The 20876-nt window shown below is 43.3% G+C and overlaps 1 protein-coding gene across 1 annotated transcript; it reads right to left on the reverse strand.

The window, feature by feature from the left end:
• Positions 1-10004: 10004 nt before the first annotated feature.
• On the reverse strand, positions 10005-12801 carry LOC129344930 (dehydrogenase/reductase SDR family member 13-like). The gene is made up of 4 exons (XM_055001845.1): positions 12694-12801; positions 11681-11804; positions 11152-11463; positions 10005-10267 (listed from the first exon to the last, which is right to left on the reverse strand). Exons 2-4 carry the CDS (start codon positions 11775-11777, stop codon positions 10005-10007), a joined length of 672 nt encoding a protein of 223 aa, XP_054857820.1. The 5' UTR covers positions 11778-11804; positions 12694-12801.
• Between the last annotated feature and the right edge of the window lie 8075 nt (positions 12802-20876).

The following is a 20876-nucleotide window of genomic DNA, read 5'->3' on the forward strand; positions in this document are numbered from 1 at the left end:
GCAGAAGACTGAGCTGCAGTCACAGGATCTTATAGGAACAACCAGGCTCACCCAGATGGGAAACTGGCAAAAGACGTCTGTCTTAAAGAGTCCTGAAAGTCAAAGGAGACCATTGTTGGGCAAGTGCTTGGGAAACCCCAATGGTCCAGGGAGGAGACCTGCCCCTGGGAGGTGGAATATCTCCCAACTGCTGCTAGTGCTCATGAAGTGAAATGTAAGAACAAGGGCAGGCCATTTCAAGAGATTGCTTTGAGAAGCATCCATCACAGCCCTTAGCCCAGGCAATGGTTTGGACTGAAGGCATGGGCTTCAAAGCCTGCTTACTTTCACAGAATTTCTTAGTTGGTCCCAAGAAAGCTATTAGCTGCTCCAAGTAGGACCTGGGTAGTCCAGGCAAGCCCAATGCAATCAGATCTAGGAAGTTAAGCAGGGTTGGCTCTGATTAGTACTTTGATGAGAGACCATCAAGGAAGTCCATGGTCACTATGGAGGAGCAGACAATGGCAAATCCCCTCTGAACATCTCTTGCCTTGAAAACCCTTTGGACTCCCCATAAATCAGCTCTGATGGCTCTCTACACATACGCACACTGGGACCTCAGAAGACCCAGAAGGTTTAACTGCCAGCAGATGGCACAATCATTATCTGCCTATTGGGATGGGAAGAGTCAGAGAGAGATGTTAGAGAAATTAGAGAACAGCACACCATGTATTGCAGAGGAAAACCCACAGAAACACCCACACGGAAGTGCATAATGCTGTTATGTAATATAATGCATGTAATGAGTTGTTCTAATGTTAAATTGCAGGGTGAGAGGGATGGCCACTGATGAAAGCCTACCACAGCCTACACCTCAAGGTCCTGAGCCAATGAGGGTAGCTGCAGAGAGTGGTTTTCCTAAAAGTACACTTCACTCTCACTTTCTGCTTAAGGCCAAGTGGGACCCATCTTATGCAGCTGTGCTTGCTTGCTGTTGCTTTGTGCATGTGGCTGTGTACTGCTTGGATCTCTTCTGTGGTGTTCTTCCACTGGCTGAACTCAGTGCCTGGCTCATGTGAACGATGCTGGTTCTGTTGAGCTAACTTGCAACAGTGTCCCTTGCTTCAGTTTGGTTTGGATGGAATAGATGTGATTCTCTGGTGTGATGTTAGTCCTCTTGCTTCACTTTGGTTCTGAGGGATTCCATCCCCGTGCTTCAGTTTGCTTCTAGTTGCAAAACTGTCCCTTGCTTCATTTTGTTTTGGGTGGAATAGTTGTGACTCTCTGGTGTGAAGTTGGTCATCTTAGGGAACAATGGAGAGTAGCTGGGCATCCTGCTCAAGAGGCACACGAGTATTTTTTTTAGGGGGCATCTGTTTGGTTCTATTGGGTTTCCCCAGGGATGAGCTTGCATTTGGGAGTGTGCCTTGGCTGTGGCATTCTTGCCTTGGGTCTATGTGCTCCAAGACCCAGCTAGGAAAATTTATCATCATTGGGAAGAATGGAGAGTGGTGGAGAGCTTGTTCAGGGATACGGGTAGGGGGCTTCATTTTGGTTCTGTTGGACTTTCTGTGTATGGAGTTTGCAGTTGGGAGTGTGTCTTTGGCCATGGCAATCTTGGTCCATGTGTTTATGCTGTGGGACTTTCCCCCCACAATAGGAACCAATGGAGTATCTGGAGGTACCTTGTTCACGGGCCGACAAAACTGGACCACGAGGTCCAGTCATCCAGAAACTTGGGGGGAGGGGTCTTTAGAGGACAGTCAGTAATTTTCATAAAAATTTATTGGATTTTGCTTGCAAAATGCCACCCCTGCTCCCTGGATAGCCCCCGGATAGTTTTCCCCATAGGGAATAATGGAAAGTGGCTGGGGGCACCTTGTTCAGGGGCCCTCAGAAATGGACCCCGGGGTTCCTATTCCCTGTAACTTAACAGCCTACAAGCCATACATTGGAGTATTTTATGAGTGATTTATAACTGCACAAATAAATATGGCTAAATCTCATGTGCAGGTTTTTTTTATCTTGGCTGTCAGTAGGCTCTTTAGTTTTTGCTGTTCTGAAATGTTCTGTAGCTAGTCAGTCCAGGGAGTAATCTATTTGTAACAAAGTAAAATATAACGGGGGCAAATAAAAAGGATATGGGCAGTTGAGTCAACTTGATCTTTACAATAAGTACACTAGCATTTTTCAAGGGGGGGGGGTGTTCTCCTAAACTGACTATCTCAGCAGAAGGTAACGCATTACATCTGAGTAACAGGAAAGAGTGATGATACTTTGTAACTGTTTGATAAAATGGTATCTAGACAGCTCAAACATTTTCTGATAAGATAAATGCAAGTAAATAGGGGAACATTTCTGATCTGCTTAAAGTTTTAACAAAGCCTAATCTTTTTAAAGTAATCAATTTGTGCAGTTAACAGGATTTTTTCCCGTGAGCCCCTGAAATTCAACATTAGAGTTAGTGTAGCAAGCTTTGAATCAATTGGGCTGGTCCAAGGTTCCAGCTATGAGTCAGCTGTTACTAATTGCAGCAAGGATGGTAGAGCATTGGATTCACAAAGTGATAATCTGATCCAAAGGAGACCCAATCCCCCCAAGAGCACCTGAGCACATTTTCTGTATTTTAAGAAAGGGCCCCAGAGCTGCCATTTCATGGACAAATGGAACCACCAGACAAAGATCTCAAATCCTAGTGACCTCTTATGAGTATTGGGATGCTAATCATGTTTGCCATTTCAAAGAGTTTCGGCAGAACCGTAAGACCAATGTACCTAAAGCAGAATGACATCATTTTTTTTCTGGTATGAGTTGCCAAATTGTAGACGGAATCCAAAATTTCTTCCCTCGGGACTCGGGGGGGAAACCCCCCCCCCAAACCCTCATTTTAAAATTTCAAGGCCTCAGAGATTCTTGCCAGCCTTTTCAGTCCTATATGCTTCCTTCAACTTCACCTCCACCTCTACCGACTGCTTCCAGCTTCTGTCCAGTCCTCTGAGATGATCCGGATCAAAGCCGCTCTCCTCCTTATCCCAACTTGGTTTCCCAACCAGATTGGAAGGACGAGGGTGGACCCCTCTCCAGGTTTGTCAATAAAAAGGATGCTGTCATTGGTCTAGCTCTTTTTGACCAGGGGTTCCAAAATTCTTTGCCTAAAACATCTAGTTTGTCAGAAGTAAATAAATAAATTTGGCAGCGCTTGCAGCAGCAAAAGCATCCCCTGGGCTGGAGTTACCTACAAGAGAAGGGTTAACAGCATGAAAATTTCCCCATAAACTCCAACACTTAACCAGCTTGACGCTGGACTCTGCCACTGGCATTCCTTGGTTGATGTATAACAGACAGAACGTTGCTTGAAGTCTCTAAAGGCAGAACTGCATACGGATATTGGATTCCATGTGGTTGTGATACTGACTGGAAATTACTTATTGTAGTTTTTATTGTACCATTTATATAATTTATGCTTGAGGTTGCACTTTTCTATGCACTTGTATGAATATAGGAATTCTGTATAAGGACTGGTTGTATTTGTTGACTGCATTCCTTTGTGGGGGGGCGGTTGTTGGTCAGGCTTTATCGAGATAGCTTGTGACATTATAAATGCATGGTTAATCAACAGGGTAAACCGCAACACACATCCAAGTTGTAAACAAAGAATAAGAGACCAAAAGATGTAACTCTGTTCCATGTATGAATTTTATTTTGCCGTATTTCTTATTTCTTCTAGTTACTTATTATAAAAAGAAAATAATTGCATAATAATATCAAATAGACTAACCCTGTCTTTAACTTATTCTCTTTGTGTGGGAATAGGATCACATCAAAGTTCTACTGCACACAGAGATGTCCCAGTGTGAAAAAATTTATTCCAGAGTAGTAGTACTTGTGCCATTTTGAGGCCAGTGTTGGTGGAGCACCTATGCCAAGAGAGTGGCAGCACTGAAAGGCAGAAGGGGGTGGAGGGGTGGGTGAAACAGCTAAGCCAGGATGCTATCCTTGATCAGAGGAGGCTCCTTCTTCCTGCATAGAATATCTGCAAAAGAAGTAATGTGATTTTAAATGCTCCTGTTGGGGTCAAGAGCCCTAGATCAGGGCCGTATTAACCCATGGCTGGGCCCCTAGGCTTTCAGGTATTTGGGGCCCGCTCTAGCACTTTGATCTTTCACCCCACTGCAGCTGACAGCCTGACCCTGGTACGGTAGATACTAGACCGCAGTACATAGCCCTATATCCATTTTGAGGGTCTCCTGAAGAATTCTGTTCACATTTTTTAAAAATTTTTATTGCGCGAGTCGAACTCTTCAGGAAAGCACATTTTGGGGGTATAATTGTTCAATACTGTAATATTTTGAAATGAATATAATTCTTATTATCTATAAAAATATGTATAGTTTATGGGTAATTGTTTTAATATAAGAGAATTTGTTTCACTTCAATAAGGACGCTCCTTGACCTGGATAGCCCTGGTGAGCCTGATCTCATCAGATCTCAGGGTCTTGGTTAATAATTGGATGGGAGACATCCAAGGAAGACCAGGGCTACAGAGGCAGGCAATGGCAAACCACCTCTGTTAGCCTCTTGCCACAAAACCCCCACCAGGGGTCGCCATAAGTCAGATGTGACTTGAGGGTACTCTTCACTGTCACCAATAAGGAAGCAGTTAATTATCTTATTAATAGAGGTTATTTAAGAGAATCAATTAATTGTAATTTATGTGGGGGTGTAAAAATGGATGGGCCCCTAGTTCCTGCAGGGCCCCTAGGCCTCAGCCTAGTTAGCCTTATGGATAATATGGCTCTGCCCTAGATGACGTCTCTCTTCCTAGCACATAGGAGCATAAGCTTCTTTTTTTTTATATATATATAAATTTTTTATTTTTCATAACTACAAAACACTACACAAGACTATCACAAGGAAAGGGGAGAGGGAAGGGACAAAGGGGGGTGGAAAAAGAAAAGGGGAGGGAATGAACTACAAACACTAAACACTACACTTCAATGTTTCCCTTCATACTGTCATAATACAAAAATAGCTCCATAGGATAATGATGGAGTGGTTAATCATACAGAGAATAAACATTTCAAATTCTGATTAAACTTTCCTCCCCCTTCTAGGTCCCGGACTCAGTTCTCTCTGTGCAACTGCTGTTGCAGTGCTCTCCTCCTCCTCCCCCCCCTCCGGCTCCTCCTTTTCTTCGTTCTCGGTGCAGCAGAGTTCTGGGTTTTTATTCTCAAAATCCTTTAGTTGATCTTCTGATAATATCTTATAGGCCTGATCTTTATATCTGAACCATATTCCTTCCGGGAATAACCATTTGTACTTTATTCCATGGTCCCTCAGAAGAGCTGCAAACTTTTTATATTTAAAACGCCGTTTCCGGACTAGAAATGGAACGTCCTTCAAAATCTTGACTTTCAAACCCATAAAGTCCAAATCCGCATTGTATGAGTTATATAGGATGGTGTCCCGAATCTTTTTAGATGAAAAGTCAATAATGATCTCACGAGGCAACTGTCGCTTTGTTGCATATTTTGAAGAAGCCTGACGGACCTCCAAAATGGCGCTTTTAACCTCTTCTTTAGTCGTCCTCGCGGGTATCGCCAATAGTTCCGAGACCACCTCCCACAGATCCTCTTTTTCCTCCTCTTTCACGTTTTGGAGACGCAAAATTGTCTGCGTTCGTTCCACCTGTAGCCCGATCAGCTGGTTCTCCACCAACTTCAGCTCCTTTTTTGTAGCCTTCACAAGTGACGCACTTTCCAGAGCAGACTTTTCTGCCCCCCCCCGCTGCTGCCTTAATGGTTTTCACCTCGCTTTCAATTAAGCCCACCCTTTGATCAGTTTCGTTCAGCTTGTCAACAAAGGGTTTTATAGCTTCCACCACCGCCCTGCGCACCAACTCTTCGAGCGACTCCCCCTTCTGCAAGGTAGCCGAGATTGACTTACCGAGAGCGGGACTTTGCTTCTTTGCTGCCATTTTGGGGGGGGGGGGCGCACCAACAAAATTCTGGAACTCAACGAAGGGGAAGAGCGAGTCTTCTTCAGATCAACCTCTCCTTCACAAACGCTTGTAGAACAGAAGGGATTCGCTTGTTTACAGGCTTCCGCCTGTTTCTTTTACTTGCCGTTTCTCGTTGCCCGGCGGCACTCGAGGCGCCGCGCACGTCTGCCGGCCTCCATAGGGACAAACGGGCAATTCCCCCCCCCCCGCATTGATTTCGGGGAGTTCTTCCCGCCGCGTCCCGGACCCTGGCTCCCTCCCTGGGAGTCCTGGGGGCTAATCCTTGCGGATCAGCCGCCCGGTCAGGGTGCCCGGTCGTTTCCTCCCGGACCAGCCGAGAGGAGCGTCCGGCATGGCTGAGAAAACGAAAACGAATCCAGGAGCATAAGCTTCTGAGTAACCCTGCAACCAATCCCAGCAGCACATCTAGGAATACATGTGGCCATGAGGCTACATTGCTGGGCTCCATGTCTAGAGAACTAGGAGCACACAAAAAGGACTTTGGTGATGGCATATTTAGGGCAGCCACCAGACAGCAAAAGCAACGGTCAAGGGCAGATGAACACTGTGCTCAGAAACCTTTCCAGAGCTTGAGACAGAAAAGCCCTGCAGGAATTTCCACTGAATAAGGCACCTCATACTCATAAGCAACAGGCAGCAGACTGTCTCATGATTGAGACCTCCAGCACCACCTCCCTTCCTCCCCCCAGGAACAGAGAATTATACAGAGCACACAAAGATCTATAGCCATACTCTCTCTCCCACCCAGCGCTATAGTCAGAGGACCCAAGGTAGTGGTGGTGGTGGTAGTAGTAGTAGTAGTAGTAGTAGTAGTAGTAGTAGTAGTAGTAGTAGTAGTAGTAGTAGTAACAACAACAACAACAACAACAACAACAACAACAACAACAACATTTGATTTATGTACTGCCCTTCAGGATGACTTAACACCCACTCAGAGCAGTTTACAAAGTACGTCATTATTATTATCCCCACAACAAAACACCCTGTGAGGTAGGTGAGGCTGAGAGAGCTCCAAGAAGCTGTGACTGACCCAAGGTCACCCAGCTGGTTTCAAGTGGAGGAGTGGGGAATCAAACCCAGTTCTCCAGATTAGAGTCCCACACTCTTATCCACTACACCAAACTGGGTCTCCAGTTTGATAGGCATGCAGTTTTAATGAAGTGCCCCCGGTGGCTTACACGTTCCCCCATGTATGGAAATTCCCACCATGTAGACAGAAACGATCTGTATAGAAGTAGTAGACCATACTAAGATATAGTAGTTAGAATGTATAGGGAGACCACTTGTTTTGACCTTTAGTTGATCTAAAATTGAATATTGTGTAGGTAAAAGATCATATTTCGTTTGAGAAAACACACAGGAGTTGGAATAGGAGATATGTAGTAACGACATGAGACCGAGATCTGGATGCAAAGTCTGTCCCTCCAAGATGGAGGCGAGAGTTTTATTGAGAAAGCTTTTCAGGAACCCGGAAAAGAGCAATGCCCATATATGTCTATAGCAACAGTTACAACAATAGTAGCGCGTTCTAAACTAGTTCTGAACCAGTTACAGGCCACTGGACAGATATGCTGTGATCAGCCTTCTGTCTTATCTATCAGGCATAGCGAAAGGTACAAAGTGAGCCATGAAGTGTGTGAGAATATTACTTAGAGTGTATGGGAGTATTATGCTCTGTGAAGGATGAGAGAACAAGATAAAACATGTTACAACTACTCCCTGATTCCTGTTGTGGTGTGCCAACTGACCAGAAATTAGGAATGTAAAGAGTTGCCAAGGCAAACTGGGTGGTGTGCCAACTCCAGCTAACCTACAGAGATATAATATTGATGAACTCTGATTAAGGTATGTTCTGTGTACTCTGTATTTTATTATTACAACTCTTGTAGTGCAAAATCTTAATGTTCCTCTGATCCTGTTATTCCCTTTTCTTCTTTTGTACCCCTCTTTGTTCTGAAAATAAAACAAAATTTAAAAAAGAAATTCACACCATGCACCAACAGAAGTAATGGGGGACTCAATCCCTTTTCTAGAGATCCCTATATTCACTGTGCAGGCCAATATTTGGATAACTACTGGACTTTTGAATTGTGTATTGTGTGTGGAGAGGTTGTGTATACTCAACTGGGTGGCATCTCAAAGTCCTGCATTCAGCCGTTTCTGAGCCTTGGGTGGTGTTGATGACACACACATCTAGAAATGTTGGACACTTTATACCAGGTTTGTTTATAGGTTTGAATGTTCTTAGGTTTAAATGTTCATTTATATAAAATTTAGTTCATAATATAAAATTTAGTTCATATATAATTTTTGCTTTATAGATTGGTTTGCCTGCTCGTTTGTGGAGGTGCCCGGGTTTTGCTAGCGTTATAGATTATAACATCAATGAAGAGTTTTGTGTGAGTGCAGTTACCCTGTGAAGGGATCCACGGCCTGCTTTATAAATGTACATCATACAACACAATATATGAGGTAAAAATGGTTCTGTATTTGTCTGCAAAAAAAAAAATTAAAAAATTAATTCTTATAACGATTAGTTTTTCCTTCTTTTTTCCATTTATATCACCAGAGAACAACATTTGGTCAGAATTGATATATATTAGTTTCTGGTATGTGGGTTTGTTTTTTGTAAAGTAGTGTATTGTGGACCACTGTGGAAGACCCCTGAGGCTGAAACACGTATGGTCTTGTCTTGGTCATTTGACATGTTCATCCTGGGACAACAGCTATTGCTAGGAGTTGTGGTGGTGTTACTGGCTGCTGCATCAGATCCCGAAGGTAGCTGCCACCTTGCTTAGGATCCAGCATTTCTCAGAAGGTGCTTTCTGGCAAAACTGGATGGGTTTCCCACAGAACCAAGAAGTTTGGAGCCAACTTCAGTATCAGAAAATGGTCCTTGAACTCTCACTTTATGAACATGATGGAGAATACAACACCAGACAACGAAGGCCATTTCAAAACTCATGTTTCATTTGACCATTTCAATTTTGTTGAACTGGACTGAGACACGGACATCTCTGAAACCTATTCCTATTATCCTGTCTTCTACTCTCTAATCCTTTGGGAGCTTTTTCAACAGAGACAACTTGATTATTCCTGTGACTGGCAGTTTGGGAAATCTTGCTACAGAAAACAAAAATTGGCAGTTTTACCACATACCAACTCCAGGTGAAATGCAAGACAAGCTAACCAGTTTTGAGCACGGAACACAACGAGCCAAACTAAGTGCCAGTTTGGTCTCTATAGTACACTGTGGGATAAGAATAAGATGGATAAAGACACAATTAGCAGGAAACGTTGTGGAAGACTTACTCTAACGTGTATCTTCTTCAGTGGTAGTAAACTTTGACCGAGCATATATAATTAAAGACAAACAGTAAGAAGCGTACATGCAGCATTTATTGGAGAGGGTGTGTCTCACTTGGGCACTGTCCTACACTCTGCCAGGGATTCCAGGAGTCGAGCCAGGCATCTCCTAATCCAGACGTGACTACCTGAGATCTGAGAGTCCACTCAAGCAAAGGGAAATGAAGTAATCAACCTCAGATCCTCCGGATTGGCCAAGAAACATGTAGAGCCCTTCAGCTCTTGGCCAGCCAACATGGTAACACACATGGCAAATTGTAACCCTTGAGCAAAACACAAAAGAAATTCCACTCAAGAGTGTTTTTGAAAAGCAGAGAGAAAGAGAGAACAAGAGTAAATTTTATTAGAAAATGTATTCATTGCTGTTATTGCCAGCTCACATTCCACAGAATTCCAAGGCCTTGGAACCGATAAATCAGAGGAAGCAGTAGTGAGACCCCAGAAAAAAGCATGTACCAAGAGGGAACTGTCAGGACTTCAGGTCCAACTCCAAAAGAGCATGAATATTGTGCCTCTGTTGGTCCAATGCCATTTTCTCTTTCACAACCCCTTATTGGTGTTACACACATATCATAAACCTCCACCTGCCCAGTCACTCCGATCCTATGGCAGAGACGCCTTCCAAGAACCAACAAGTTTACTCCGTGAGTCCCAACATTTTCTCCGTGAACTCCCAAAGCCTCTTGGCAAGGGCATCATCACGGGCATTGGGATAGGGTTCTTGAAGCTGGCAGTTGGCAAAATAGTGGCCAGTAAACACCTCAATCCCCTCCTGAGTGGCACAATAGACAGAAGTCTGAGCTCCATTCATAGGATCACGGAAGAAGAGCGAGCTTCCAGCCTGCAGTACTAGCCTCAGCCAGATGGGACTGTGGTGAATGATATATGTGTGAACAAACCCTGAAAGTGGAAGGAAGCCATATTTCTTGTTAGATGCAGATGAGCCAGGGAAGAGGAGAGGAGCCCTGCCCCTGGGAGGTGGAATATCACTCAACTTTTGCTATTAGTCTGAAAACAAATTGCAAGAGCATGGGTGGGCCATTTCAGGAGTTTGCCTTTAGAAGCATCCACCATGGCTCAGTGGAAGAGCCTCTGCAATGTATGCAAAGGGTCCCAGGTTCAGTCCCTGGCATCTCCACATGAAAAGACCACCTAGTAGGTGATGTGAAAGACCTCAGCTTGAGACCCTGGAGAGCTGCTGCCAATATTGATCTTGATGGACTGATGGTCTGAGTCAGTATAAAGAAGCTTCATTTGTTCATATGCTCTAGAGAAACTTCTTATGAACATGAAACAAGTTGTTTGATTACCCCCCCCCCAATATTTTACCTGCCATGTTTACAATATGGAGGAAAATCCATCATTTTCATCTCAAACTTTTCTCCATAACAAGAGAGGCATCTCAAACTTTTCTCCATAACAAGAGCTTTATTTCTTTTCTTAGTTTCCTCAAACTGATTTTAAATAGTGTTGATTGATGACAAGCAGTATGCAGTCTCTGCTGACAGAAGGTACAGAATCACCGTACTCTGTGTGCCCCTTCCAATGCAACCCCTGTCACCTTCAGAGATGAACAGGAAGTTTACCAGAATGGGGCTCAGCCTCACATTTAGAAGCAAGACTAGACACCCACGGGCAGGAATCAGAATAGAGATGCCTTTGTGACCAATCTGCAAAAGGATGCACTTTGCATTGCAGGGTGGTAAGAAAGAAGCCACACTCTATGGACCTCTAGGGTTCCAGATCAATCCCCTCTTCCATTTTCAAGAGCCAAGTTTACCCACCTGGGTGAACTGCATAGCAGGTAACGCTGGTCCCTTCCAGTCTCTTAGCCAACTCTCGAGTGTACAAAAAATTGGCCAATTTGCTGTTGCAGTAGGCCTGGAAAAACTTCCACTGCCCATCTACCGGCTTGTGAATGTTCTGGAAGTCAATCTTTCCCATTCTGTGTACTATAGATGCCAGCACCACCACACGGCTAGGAGCACAGCGCTTCAACCGATCCAAGAGGAGGTGAGTGAGCAGGAAGTGACTTAGGTGGTTAACCTGGAAAGCCAAATTGAAGCCTTCGGCGCTTGTGCCCCCATACTCAACACCTGTTAGGGAATTCAGCAGCATTAAACAACTGCAGCTGAACACTTTTCTAGTTCCCACACCACAAGCAGGGAGCAATAGAGGAATCTCTTGGGAACGGTTGTCCCACTTCAACAACCTGGTGGCTCTCATGCCATCACTGTTGATCTGTTTTGTGCATTGAGCAGAAAGCTGCACCTCCCTGTTACCTCTGTCTCTACCTGGAGGCTCTGTACTTACCCGCATTGTTGATCAGAATGTCGAGGCGCGGCTCAGATCTCAAGAATGCATCTGCAAATGATCGCACTGAACTCAGGTTGGCCAGATCCAGCCTCATGAAGAGGACCTCCTTGTTTCCACTTTCCTGAGGGCAGAGAAAAGCAGGAGGAGAGCTCACTGGATTTGATTTTTCTAAATATATCTGAAGACAGGAGCTTTGACTATTAAAACCTCATGCCTGGAAATCTAGTTGGTCTTTAAGGTGCTACTGGAACCGAATATTGCTCTTCTATTGCAGATTAACATAGTCTATTCTCCTGAATAACTTAGTAGATTTGATGGCACAGAAACCACAGCAGATGTTTCCCTATACTTGGAACAGCAGTTGGTAGTAGAATGAGACTAAAATGGAAGCAAGAAGAAAACAGGAGAACCAAACCAGTCACAGAAGAATGAAAATAGCTTAAAGCCAACAGTGCAAATGAAGGGTATTTGTTATCCAAGCAGAAATTCACTATGCATTTTGGTACAAAGGTACGTCTGGGGTGCTGTTTTCTGGTGTAAGAAAAAAGAATGACTTGCAGATTCTCCTGACAAAGCTTTGTAGTGAAATTCATAGAGAATTTTTACTTGAATAATACTTTCTTAATTTGCACCATTGGCTTTTGCCAATTTTCATTCTACTAAAAAAGAGCAAAGAAGAGCAAGGTGCACGGGGGAGCTTCTCTTTGACTGTCGGAGTTAATGGTTGCTTCCATTTGCAGGTTTTCACAGTATTTTCTAGCCCAAAGCCAGGGTACTCTAAATTGTGCCAGTAAATGCCTTAGTATGAACCTAGATTGAAAAAAAAGGCTGATCTCCTATGAATTAGTGTGTCATGTTGCCATTCACAAAGCCCTTCTGCAGATGTGGAAAAGTATCTTCCTGGCTGCCTCCTAGTAACCTTCCAATCCCAAAATAACCTCCCACCTGCCAGGGACTGGAGATTCAAGGTGTGACACAACCCCCTTTTGAGGAAGGCAGAGAGTTCTCACCCTCTGGATGTCATAGACAGCTGATTCTGCTCGTTCTTTGTTGCGGCACGCCAGAATAACACGAGCTCCTCTCCGGGCCAACTCCAGCGCTGTCGCTTTCCCAATTCCTGTGTTTCCACCTGGAAAAGCCCAGCAGAGAGATCAAGTTGAGGGACAGGACCTAATGCAGCCCAGCCTCTGCAATGGGAGCAAGCACAAGTCTCCCTTATTTCCCAGTGTCCTTCTATAGCCTGTGTGTGAAAACAAGATCAAGTGAGCAGGAATGAATTGCCAGGGTGATGAAGAACAATATTCCTTTTTTACAATTTACTACACACTTATTAAGAAGCAGCTGAAAACTGATAAGGAATCTAAATTAGGAAAGCACACTGGATACATATCAATACGACTGTTGAGTGCAAGAAAAGTTATTAAGAATCTCCCACCTATACACCTCTCTAGGAAGGCCTGGAAGAGGAAAAGTAACCATTTCTCCCCCAGTTCTTTTTAGTTAAATTTCCCCTTCCCAGTCACCTGGAAGCAATTCCTGGGGATGGGCACAAGAGACCAGTTACTTCCAAGTCCATACTATCATCATCACCCCCCAACTATTTGTCCTGAGTGGCTTCTAGAGATGTGACCCCCCACACAAACACACACCAGAAAAATTTAAAACCTACAACCCAGGTTTTCCCGTTTTTTCAATGAATACTTTTTGTTCAAGTTTTCCAACAGAAAAAGTGGAAATTTTGGAGATCACTAAACTAATCTATGAAATATTTTCCTGTTTGAATGCTTTTTAAGACAAGGTGCTACTCTGGAGATCTTTTGTGTATGACAGGCTACAGCATTAGGGAACCAGGATTCCATTGTATACTGTATACATATATGTAGATTTCAATGAGTTACATATAACTTAAAAGTGACAAATTTTTCCAACAATTAATATGCAATAATTGTGTATGATAATACATTATTAAAATGTTCAGAGTTTTCAAACTTATAAAGTTTCTCAGTGCTCAAATACATTAGGAAGACTGGATGAGATGGTTTCTATTCAAAGAACACACTTTCTTTTCTACTTTACTAAATCTGTATTTTCTATTTTCAACTTTAGTATTTTTCTTACCTCACAGATAGCAAAAGCTAAGATTCATCTGCTAAAGTAGCAGCAGTTTACAGCTCACTCACTCTCTGTGTATTGGGCATAGCCAGAAGGTTGCTTGGAGAAAACTAAGGCATTTATCATGCATTATATCAGATTCTCAGCATGGCCCTAGATATGGATACTTAAATACATTGATTAGGATCATGAAGAGACAAGACAGATCATTCTACAAATCTGAAAAAAGCTCAGGGTTTGAAGCAAAATCTGAAGTCTGAAAAAACCAAAAGAAACACTGGGGATGTTGATCCTCCTTAAATACTAGGAAGTACCACTTGCAATTTTAAGAAATGAATGCCCTCTGAGATCTCTGTGGCCACATTTGTGTTGCTAGGCAACCACAAGAATATTGCCAGCTTGCTCTTGCTTTCTGTCAGTAAAAGGCAGTGGGAGGGCCCTCTCCAAGGCTATTTTGGCTTGTCCGTACACCCTTCCTCCTTTCCCTCTGTCCTTGTAGGACACTGGGCCAAGCCCAGCAACAACCACAGGGGACTTGCTACCACAGAACCTGCATGACTTACCTAGATCTAGCAGTGACCACGTGGTGACCTGCTACTATGTAACAGCAGCCAGCAGACAACTCTCCTGGACAATGTGCTACTGTGAAATTTGCGTAACTTGCCCAGGTCTGGCAGTAGCTACTGGATGACTTGAAAACATACAACTTGCCTGTCAACAACTGCACAGTTCACATGATTTGGCCATGCCTGGTGATGTTCACTCCGCAACTCAACTGAGTGCCTTCCTATTATCCAGTTTTTGAAACTTGTCTGGACCTTTCCCAGGGAAGGGCTGCTAGATGGAGGCAAGGAGGGAAAGATGAAATCCAGTGTGGTGTCATGGTTACAGTATAGGATTAACGTCAGGGAGACCCAGGTATGAATTCCCACTCTGCCATGGAAGTTTTCTGGCTGACTTTATCCAGTCACTCTCTCTCCATCTAACCTACCTCACAGAGTAGTTGTGAAGACAAAATGGAGGAGAGGAGAACAACGTCAGGTGCTTTGGGTGCCCAATAGAAAGAACAGGCAAGGTATGAATGCAGCAAATAATAAAGCTGAAGGCTGGGAGACAGATAAAAGGTAGGGCTGGTGGGTGGCAAGAAGAGAAAGAAGCAGGGAAAGGAGAGGATATGATATGGGGTGGCAGGAGGAGGAAAAGAACAGTGTTGGGGGAGAGGTAAACAAGCTGCTTGTCATGCATCTAGTTCTGAAAAATGGCCGAGAACATAGACAGAAAAATATGCCAAATAAGGCCATGTTTTGATAGATGGGATATTTCTGCAAACCTGGGAGAAACCACAAGTTTGCAAAATTATCTAAGAGCCAAAACACACGTTTAGAAAAACCTAGGTTCAGCACGTGTTCTCTTACCTCAAGGTTTGCTGGGATCTGTAGGCGTCCTGGAAGCTTAAAGTTTAGCATTTACAGAGCAGCAAAAAGGGAAAGGGAAATACAGGTGCCTGTATTTTAAGCTTTAAGCTTCCAGGACGCCTTTAAGCTTCCAGGACGCTTACAGATCCTTTAAGCTTCCAGGACTTTAAGCTTCCAGGACCCCTACAGATCTTTAAGCTTCCAGGACTCCTACAGATCCCGGCAAACCTTGAGGTAAGAGAACACGTGCTGAACCTAGGTTTTTCTTAACGTGTGTTTTGGCTCTAAGAACTAGAAAAAATTGATGACAAAAATCTTGCAACAGTAAAATCACAGGTGTCATTTTGGGAATTGCCAAGCAATCCCCAAGATGCTTTGGCATGGGGGATGGGAGGGAGAGGGAAGATCGCCAGAAAGGAAAAAAATAAAGATGGCAGATGCTGAGTGTGGGCAGCTTTTGGGCTACCCTCTGTCCTATCTTTCCCATATCTCCTGCCCCTCCTTCCTGCCTCTATGAAGGAAAGAGGAGAGTGGCCAGGGAAGGTGGGAGTTGGGCACCTAAGGTGCATGGACTTCTGCTGCCCTCCTCTTCCTCTGCCCCTTCCTTCTAGTTGCTAGGAAGAAAAGAAGGTGGCCAGAGAGATGCTGTTCAGCAATGATGCCTGGAGTCTGGGAGTCTTGGCCACCTAGCTCCCACTCAGTTCCAGCATTGCCAGCGCTCAGCACCTACCTCTGCCCCCTTTTTATCTCCTGGCAGAAGGGAGGAACTTCTGTGCAAGAGTCTTTCAGGTCTCCACTTGTATTTTTAAATTTCATACAAATGCCAAATAGCACAATTTAATATGCTAAGTTATTAAATTATTAAAAGGTATATTTTAAGTTATTAAAGAAGTAAAATAAGTGAAGGCTTTAAAAGGAAGTAAACACTGCATGTATTTTAATTCCCTAAGAAATTTCTATTTTTTTGCTTGGGGGAAACATTTTACTCCCTCTCCATCCATGCAACTTGTATATCTCTTGCTTCTTCATGATAGCACGTTTAAGAAATGGGGCTCTTTGTGATTTGAGGGATGAGAAGAGCTCTCCATAGTCAAAATAGGTATTTGGATGCAAAATCATAATGGCTTTACCTTTGCTTTGATAACTGTTAATCCACTTTGGCTGATTAAAAACCAACAAAGAAGAATACCCTATTTCTCTTTCCTCTGAAAATTGCATTCCTAAAATCCCAAGGAGAATCCTGCCCCTCTCCAGGACAGAACTAATTATGAGGCTTTCCATGGGTCAAACAAGCAAAAGTCACTAGACAAAATCCCCGTGAATGAACAGTCAAATTATCAATGTCTCCTACAATTTATCAGTTTTAAAGTGCACAGTGCATGTTACAGTGAAACACAATATCAATGTTAATATCAATACTGTAACTCAGAAACCACCAACACACAATTCAACATTCTTTCTCAGTACATCAATAAATCCAGAGTTCTAATACAATATTCTATAAATATCGCAATAAATATTCCAATAATCAATAAATACCAAATTAAATTTTTCCATCAATAAATAGTATACCAAGCTTATACTACAGGTCCTTGGGCAGAAATAATATGCAACCTCCATCCATCCATTCCCACGCTGTAATGGGATGCTGATTTGTCTCCACCGTTGTTGCAAAGTGGGTGGACAAGTCCACATCTGTTGCAAAGAGATTCAAGTTTATTCCTGTTGTGATCCTTCTGTTATTTTCTTTATTTCAGGCTTGTATAGAAATTCCACTTCTTAGCTTTGCTGTTGTCGTCCCCCACAGGGGTAATGGAACAGGGTGCCGTATGTTGTTCCCAAAAAATGTCCCAACAGGGTGCTAGCTTAGCTTCTGTTCCATATAAACTTTTTCAAGGCGCTATTATAGTTCCTGAAGTAAATGAGTAATTTACTATCAACATATATTATGTACTAATACAGTAATATGTTAAAATAGAATTATTTACTCACAAGTCATAGGTCTGCTTTTTTCTCCAGTATTACCTCCTCCTTGTTCAAAGGCACAATGGCCAGCATCCACTGCCAATTGTTTAAAACTAACTGTTTTAAACAACAGGCTAACAGTCCTTTAAACATGGGTCAAACAAGCAAAACTGCCCTTTCTACTACTACCAATTAAAGGTACATGCTTCCTTGAATCTTCCATCTGCTAACCATCCTCATAAATAACATGAATAATCGATTGTTTCGTTCAGCCCCTGTGATGAAATGCTGTTCAACGTGTATCCAAAAGGCTTCTCTTTTTAGTAACTCTCTCTGAATATCCTTGAATCTGTCCCCCTTAATAACCTGCAATACAGAGAATCTAAACTGCCTTGCATTCCCATGGTGTTCCAAAAAAATGTTGTGTTAGGGGTGCCTCCAGCACTTTGTTATTGATTCTGGAGATGTGTTCCTGTATACGGACCCTGTATTACGGATCCTTTGAGTGCTGCCGACATAAATTAAAGGGCACGTACACTCAATAATATAAATAACTCCCATGGTACTGCATGTAGAAAAATGTCTCAATTTGATAAATCTGCCTGTATTGGTAATTTTAAATTCTTTCCCACTAGCCACCAAATCACAGATGTTTCACGTCCTGCATCTATAATGACCCAAAGGGCCAGTTGCTTCAGCTATCGTTGTACAAAGATCAGAATGCATCAACATGTCTTTAAAAGTGCAGGTGCAGCAAAACCCTATAGCTGGTGTGTGTGTGTGTGTGCAGCCTGGGATATGTTAGACAAAGTGCCAGTGTTTCTTAATAATTTTACTTATCCTAGTGGCCAATCCCATTGTTATGATGACCTTTACTTTCTTTGGGGTAGATTTTGCCTTTAATCTTTCCCTTACACCCTCTGGGTAGTTTGCTGCCACCAGGAATATATTATTCCAAGATATTTTATTTAAATTTTCCCTTTTGGTAACGTTCCTAAGCGTCAGGCTCCTTCATGGTTCTATGTGGCCCTGAGGATAGGAATGGGATATAGCAATGACAGCTACTCTGGGATATAACAAAACAAAATGAACTTTTATTTAGTCAAGAAGCGTATCGGTTTCATAAACGTAGTTCTCGGTTCTTAAAGTTACTTCCTATAAATTCATTCACACAGATCTCTTCTAAGGCTTCACACTCAGTCAGTCTCTTTCACTAGACTCAATATTTATCTCACAAATACTTCAATATACCCAGGCAGCACACAGCCAGCCTGCTTTCTTCTCACTCCTATTCACAGAAATATTAAAGCTGCTCAGGCAGCACACAGCTGGCCTCTCTTTCCCTGACTGAGTGTCCTTTCACAAACATGCTCAGTTCAGGTTCCACACAGGTTATATTTCTCTCATAAATACTTCAATATACTCAGGCAGCACACAGCTAGCCTGCTTTCTTCTGACTGAACCTTTGCTCTCTCCCCTGTCAGTCTCAAACTGCATTCACTCCGCCCACACTCTCAGTCATCAACCAATCATATCACTCACTCATCCCTCTCTTTCACCCCCACTCTTCGCCTATCTCACCAAGCACTTAATAATAATAATAATAATAATAATAATAATAATAACAACAACAACAACAACAACATTCGATTTATATACCACCCTTCAGGACAACTTAATGCCCACTCAGAGCGGTTTACAAAGTGTTATTATTACCCCACAACAATCACCCTGTGAGGTGGGTGGGGCTAAGAGAGCTCAAGAGAACTGTGACTCGCCCAAGGTCACCCAGCTGGCTTTGTGGAGGAGTGGGGAATCAAACCCAGCTCTCCAGATTAGAGTCCCGTGCTCTTAACCACTACACCAAACTGGCTCTTAAAGACACATGCACACATTTACTTGAAATCATTACACCCATATAATCTATTGCCCATCTAAGAGTGTTTGTCTCACTCTGTTTTCTCCTCTTCTTAGCTGCTCTGTCAACTGCATTCTCAATCACCTTGTGTGGGTAACCCCTATGATGAAATTTTTTAGTCAACTGATCCCTTTCTCTGTTATAAATCCCCTTCTATTGCTGAATTACGTTTCAAACATAAATATTGTCCATATGGTATATTTCTCCTAAGGTGATGTGGATGGTGGAAAGAAAAATGTAAGTAAGAGTTTCTATTGGTTGTTTTTTTAAAATAGTCTAATACCTACTGTGTTGCTCACAGTTCTAAAGGTGACCACATCTAAAGAAGCTAACTGTTCCTACTATATTGCCAAGTGAAAGAAATATGGGGGTCAAGGGAATTCATCCAGTTGATGAATCTGTCTGCCGATTCTACCTCATCATAAATTAAATAAGCGTCATCTATGAATCATGGTTGTTGTGGATTTTCTGGGCTGTATTGCCGTGGTCTTGGCATTGTAGTTCCTGACGTTTCGCCAGCAGCTGTGACTGGCATCTTCAGAGGTGTAGCACCGAAAGACAGAGTGTCAAACACTGAGAGATCTCTATCTTTTGGTGCTACACCTCTGAAGATGCCAGTCACAGCTGCTGGCGAAACGTCAGGAACTACAATGCCAAGACCACGCCGATACAGCCCGGAAAATCCACAACAACCATCATTCTCCGGCCGTGAAAACCTTCGACAATACATCTATGAATCTTCTGAAAAAAACAGCATGAGAATGAAAAGGATTCACCACTGGATCCCATATAGCTCGTTCCTCCATCCTAGACATATATAGATTGGCAGTCTATATATAAATATATAGACAGATATATAGGCAGTCTTTATATAGATATATAGACTGGATGCCATCTGGGTGGCCCAGATGGCACCCAGTCTTTCTGCCTCATGTGCTTCCCCTGCAAAGCCAGAGGGACCTTGGCTCTCACGACAGCCCCCCTTTCCTTGTGGCTGTGCCCGTTCTCCCTTGGAAGAGAGGAAAGCATTAAAACTCCTGAGCTGAGAGAACAGCACAACGGACACCAAATGCATTGAACTCTGAAACAGTTCCTAACCAAGCAGGAAACATTCGACAGCATCTAGACAAAGCTCGCCTGGATGCTGTCGAGATGCAAACGGGCCACGTTTGAGGCTTTGCTCCACTCCAGAGGGTCCCGGGAAATTGACTGAATATCTGGGAGCCAAGTCAATGTTACAAACTGTTGAGAAAGGAGCAAAAGCCAGATCAGCTGGAAGGGAAAGTGCTCCAGGGAAGAGGCTTTCAAGCAACACTACCCGAGAGAAGAAATTGTCATTATTAGCAAAGTTCTTAATGGGCCGGTTCTTGTTAATGTTCACTGAAGTCCCATAACTCCGTTGGCGAAGAAGCCAGCCAGAGCCGTTGTATAACTCTGGATAAGCAGGTGCTACTTTCTCTCCCTCTTTTCCGAGCCTACCCTCCAGGGTTGTTGTGAACAGTCCAGTACAATGACATGGCGTGCATAGAGCAGAGCTGCGTGGAAAAAAACCGCTTTCCCTTTCTAGCCCCGCTCACTTCTTTTTTCTGTGAACCGGACACCACGCAACGTTCCTTGTTACTATGTACACGCAGCCTGAACTCGCTCCGTGTTACCTTACTGGCCCACCCAAAGGTTCCCACCAGCCTGGGAGAAAATGTTACGGGAAGCTTTAAGTCAGGTCCACAAAGCTGAAGATAGAATAAAGGCGTGTTAGAGCCTCAAGAGTCGGGCAAGTCCTGTT

This window comes from Eublepharis macularius, chromosome 17 (assembly GCF_028583425.1).
Source record: "Eublepharis macularius isolate TG4126 chromosome 17, MPM_Emac_v1.0, whole genome shotgun sequence".
Classification (NCBI taxonomy): domain Eukaryota; kingdom Metazoa; phylum Chordata; class Lepidosauria; order Squamata; family Eublepharidae; genus Eublepharis; species Eublepharis macularius.

What these genes read in the sequence shown, in the direction of transcription:
- LOC129344930 (XM_055001845.1), bottom strand. Translation starts at nt 11,777, where the DNA reads ATGAGGCTGGATCTGGCCAACCTGAGTTCAGTGCGATCATTTGCAGAT. An exon ending in CATTCTGATCAACAATGCGG is followed by an intron (nt 11,464 to 11,680) that starts GTAAGTACAGAG and finishes ATTCCCTAACAG; the next exon opens with GTGTTGAGTATGGGGGCACA. An exon ending in CTGCTATGCAGTTCACCCAG is followed by an intron (nt 10,268 to 11,151) that starts GTGGGTAAACTT and finishes TTCCACTTTCAG; the next exon opens with GGTTTGTTCACACATATATC.